Source organism: Mercurialis annua, linkage group LG3 (assembly GCF_937616625.2).
Source record: "Mercurialis annua linkage group LG3, ddMerAnnu1.2, whole genome shotgun sequence".
Lineage (NCBI taxonomy): Eukaryota > Viridiplantae > Streptophyta > Magnoliopsida > Malpighiales > Euphorbiaceae > Mercurialis > Mercurialis annua.
The window spans coordinates 57,762,871-57,766,965 of NC_065572.1; the positions used below are offsets into that span (position 1 = coordinate 57,762,871).

The following is a 4,095-nucleotide window of genomic DNA, read 5'->3' on the forward strand; positions in this document are numbered from 1 at the left end:
TTTTGTTAAAGAGCAGTTATTGTTAAACCAGCTCTATAAATTGGTTTCTTGTAATCAGTTGAGACTTAATTTTTGTAATCTACAAAATTCAATTCATATTGTGTTTCTTCGTTCTCTCTAAAATCTGATACCCCTAAGTACAACAATTACTTCGGATAAGTTTTATACTACAATAAAATTACTGTGACAAATCTACCTGCTTACACACATTCAACACATTATTTATTAAATCTTCAATACAGCATTTTTTTTCATTTCCGATAAGATAAAAGGCATCAACACAAATTTACTTAGGATAAATATAATGCATGGGTAGATGAAATGGAGCGTTAATTTAGAGCGGTTCATCGGAGGCTTCAGTTTGGAAGCCGAAGCAATTGGCACCAGTGAAAATACCGTCATGCTTTTTGATAGTTTCTAGTTGGCCATTAATGAGGGTGTCCTGCTGCATGTAGGAGAAAGGAACATCGCAGAATCCAAGCGTTGCAACAAGAGTGAGTGTCATCTTCGTCATCGGATTGACGCTTACCGGGACTCGTCTTGTCAACGTGGTGGATGAGTTTACGGTAGTTCCCCACTCGTAGTCGCTCCCGGTTGACTCCGTGGTTTCAATGCCAGCGTCTACAATAGAAGGAATACCCATTGACACTCCGCCACTAGAAGTAGATGAGGAGGAAGTACCCGCACTGATGGTGTACATCCTCTGCTGAATGTAACTCATCGACACCTCTAGTGTTGCGATTTCGTTACTCATATTTGTGACACAAGATCGCGCCAATGACACGATTGATTCGTTATACACTCTCGCGTCTTCCAGCCGGTAATTCACATCGTAAATTTGTCTCCTGTTAACTAGCTCTTCCACCACCAGGTAGCTCTGTTTGTCTATGGTCGTCGCCCAAGATGACGCAGCAAGAGAATCGACCAAGCCATCCTCACTGGTTCTACGCAAAAATCTGTCATTACCCTTGCTACGGAGTGCGATAACGTTTCCCTTGATTCTGACTGGCCAAAATGATGTTGTTGGACCCAAGTCGGCTGCAGTTGATGATGGCAATATCCAATTTGGTGAAGCCCTCCAGAATAATCCATTGAATTCATTCTTCAGGCGGATGCTTCCGTCGGGATTGGTGAAGATTTCCTCTCCAACTCTATGATCTCCGATATCATTAGCTCCAAACTCCAAAATCAAGTGGCTGCGGTTATTTAGATACTTGCCGTTGTCTCCCTTCAGTGCCACATGTTTGGGCAGTATCACGAGCGATTCCCAGTCGGTGAATGTGAAGAGATCCCATCCAGCTCTATCCGAGGAAGACCATCGGACAACTAGGCAGAGATCATTGTCACGGCCCGCTGTTTGAAAATTGCAGAGATTGTTTCCGGTTCGAACATGCTGCAACCGAAATGTGATGCTGTCGTTGGGCATGGCTCTAAACAGCGTGCATGACCACTTCGATTGGTCTTCCTCCGCAGTATCACTCGTTGCTACCACAAAATCCGACCCTTGTCTAAGGCAAGCAAGGTATCTGTTGTTGTAGCAGCATCTTATGTGCACTAAATCAGGGTTGCTACTCGATCTTTCAACTCGAAACTTTGATTGAGGATCAAGAATATCATTTCCATCGCATTTCACGTAACGCAAATACGTTCCTTCTTCTTTAACGTAACGCAAATACTTGTCACCGTTTGATTGCAACACAACAAACCGAGGAATTACCAGTGGCTCCATGGCGTTTCTCTCTTCTGCAATTTAATGTATTTAGACAGAGAATAGGTAATTTACTTGGCTTAGTTGCTTGTATATCTACAACCCACTTCGGCACCGCTATTTATAGTAAAATTGGTACAACTTTGCAGATTTTATTTGATATTTTTTTAAGCCTCACTCATATAAATCACCATTAACAAATGGATTATCAAAGTCATGACCGAATCGAAGTTATGTATACTTCCTTCATTAATACTTTTGACTTATTTTTAAAAAAACTACTGCAATTGAAATATATTTCAAAAAAGATACCGAATTTTTATTTACTTTAAAAGGTAATCAAACTATCAATTTATTATAAAAAAATATCAAATATTATTTTGTTTTTAAAGCATTACTAAAAGTAAATTTTTCCAACCATCTGAATCATAAGAGACAGTTTTAAAGTTATTTGCCACATCAACTGCATGTGAATAAATCTTCAATTTAATTAAAAAAGTTATCATTGAGAAAAAAATTAATATTTGAGATTCTTTTAGAATAAATGAAAGTTCGATATACTTTTTAAATAAATTGATGTCTCTATAGCCTTTTTTAAAATATATCAAAGTTTGATAATCTTTTTTGAAATAAATTAAAAGTTTGATAGTCTTTTAGAAATAAATTAAAGTTCGTTATCTTTTTTAATATAAATTGATAGTTTAGTAACCTGCAAAGTATTTAATCCCATATACCCATCACGTTTTGGCTCAATTAGTTGTATGTATAATAACAAGCACAAGCATGAGACAAAGGTTAGATTACTAGATTGGAATTTAATAATTAACAAATTGATTATCAAATTCAACCGAAATAGTTAATTATATATACTTCGTCCATTGACCGCATTAAATACTTTGCAAATTACCGAACTATTAATTTATTTTAAAAAGGATGTTGAACTTTTGATTTATTTTTAAAAATCTATTACAATATAAATGTATTTCAAAAATAAATACCGAACTTTTATTTATTTTGAAAAAGTTATCAAACTATCAATTTATTACAAAAAGGATGTCAAACATTATTTTGTTTTTAAAAGATCACCGAAAGTAAACATTTTCAACCATCTGAATCAGACGAGGCAATTTAAAGTAATTATTTGCCACATTAACTACATGTAAATAAATCTTCAATTTAATTAAAAAAACTCCTCATTGATGAAAAAAATTACTCCCTCCGTCCATTTTTAGTTGTCGCTTTATGTAAATATTTTTGTCCATCAATAGTTGTCACTTTAGGATTTCTATGTGAGTTTTACAATAGTATTCCAAATTTGACCTTCTTATTAATTCACTTCATTAAATGGTAGTTTAATTTTTAAAGTTAAATCATCCAATAGTGAGTTAATAACTCTACTTTCAAAACTAAATTTTTCAATAGTGGAGTTTATAAATAGGGTTATATTAGTCTTTATGCTTATAATTTAAGACAAAAGAAGCACTTTCTCAATCTTATCAATATAATCTAAAGCGACAATTAAAAATGGACGGAAGGGGTAATATTTAATAAATCTTTAAAAATAAATGAAAGTTTGATATAGGCTGCATATGCGCATTAGGGTTTCAATTAAGAGACCAATCTGAAAGCAGTAAAACAAAAACTAAGAGTAAACCTCTTTTCATGTGAGTTTGACTATATTTAACTGTCTTTTGTAGAATGAAAAAAAAATCTTGCAGCCATTTTTTTATGTCAGTGAGGCTATAAACCCCCTTTCAAGAGCAACTTCTTATTTTATCTTTTCATGTCTAAGCTAAAGCATTATACCTTTATTCACTTGTAGGAATTATCTATACAATACAAACAGATAGCACCAAAACAAGAAAAGAAGGCAAAGTTAAGCTTAAAAAGGAGAGATTCAGTGGCGGTTTAGGATCTAGGGCAAGATATCATTTTTAAAATAAATTGATATCTTGATATCTTTTTCCAAAATAAAATTAAATAAACTTAAAGTTTGATAGTTTTTTAGAAACAAATCAAAGTACGTTATTCTTTTTAGGGGTATTCCTATTAAATAGCACCACCTTTAGCGTTTTTTGCGATTTAAGCCACTACTACAAATTGTCTCAATTGTTAGCCCAAACTTTCCAATCTTTTTAATTATTAGCCCAAGTTTCAATTCCGGCATCTGAAATCCCACGTGGCTCGCCGGATTGCCTCGTCAGCGCCAGCGTGGCATCTTTATTCGACGTCGTTTTGGATTATTCCTACCAAATAACACGAACTACCATTTTGTCTCAAATATTAGCACAACTTTTCAAATATTTTTAAATTTTAGCCTAAAATTCGTTTTCGGCTATTGGAATCACAACTAACCCTACGTCACAGTCATAAATTTATAACCCTAA

General features: G+C 34.1%; 1 protein-coding gene across 1 annotated transcript; it reads right to left on the minus strand.

Annotated features, from left to right (window-relative positions):
- Positions 1 to 334: 334 nt before the first annotated feature.
- LOC130015272 (uncharacterized) lies at positions 335 to 1,729 on the minus strand. The gene has a single exon (XM_056105056.1). It carries the CDS (start codon positions 1,727 to 1,729, stop codon positions 335 to 337), a length of 1,395 nt encoding a protein of 464 aa, XP_055961031.1.
- Positions 1,730 to 4,095: the final 2,366 nt, after the last annotated feature.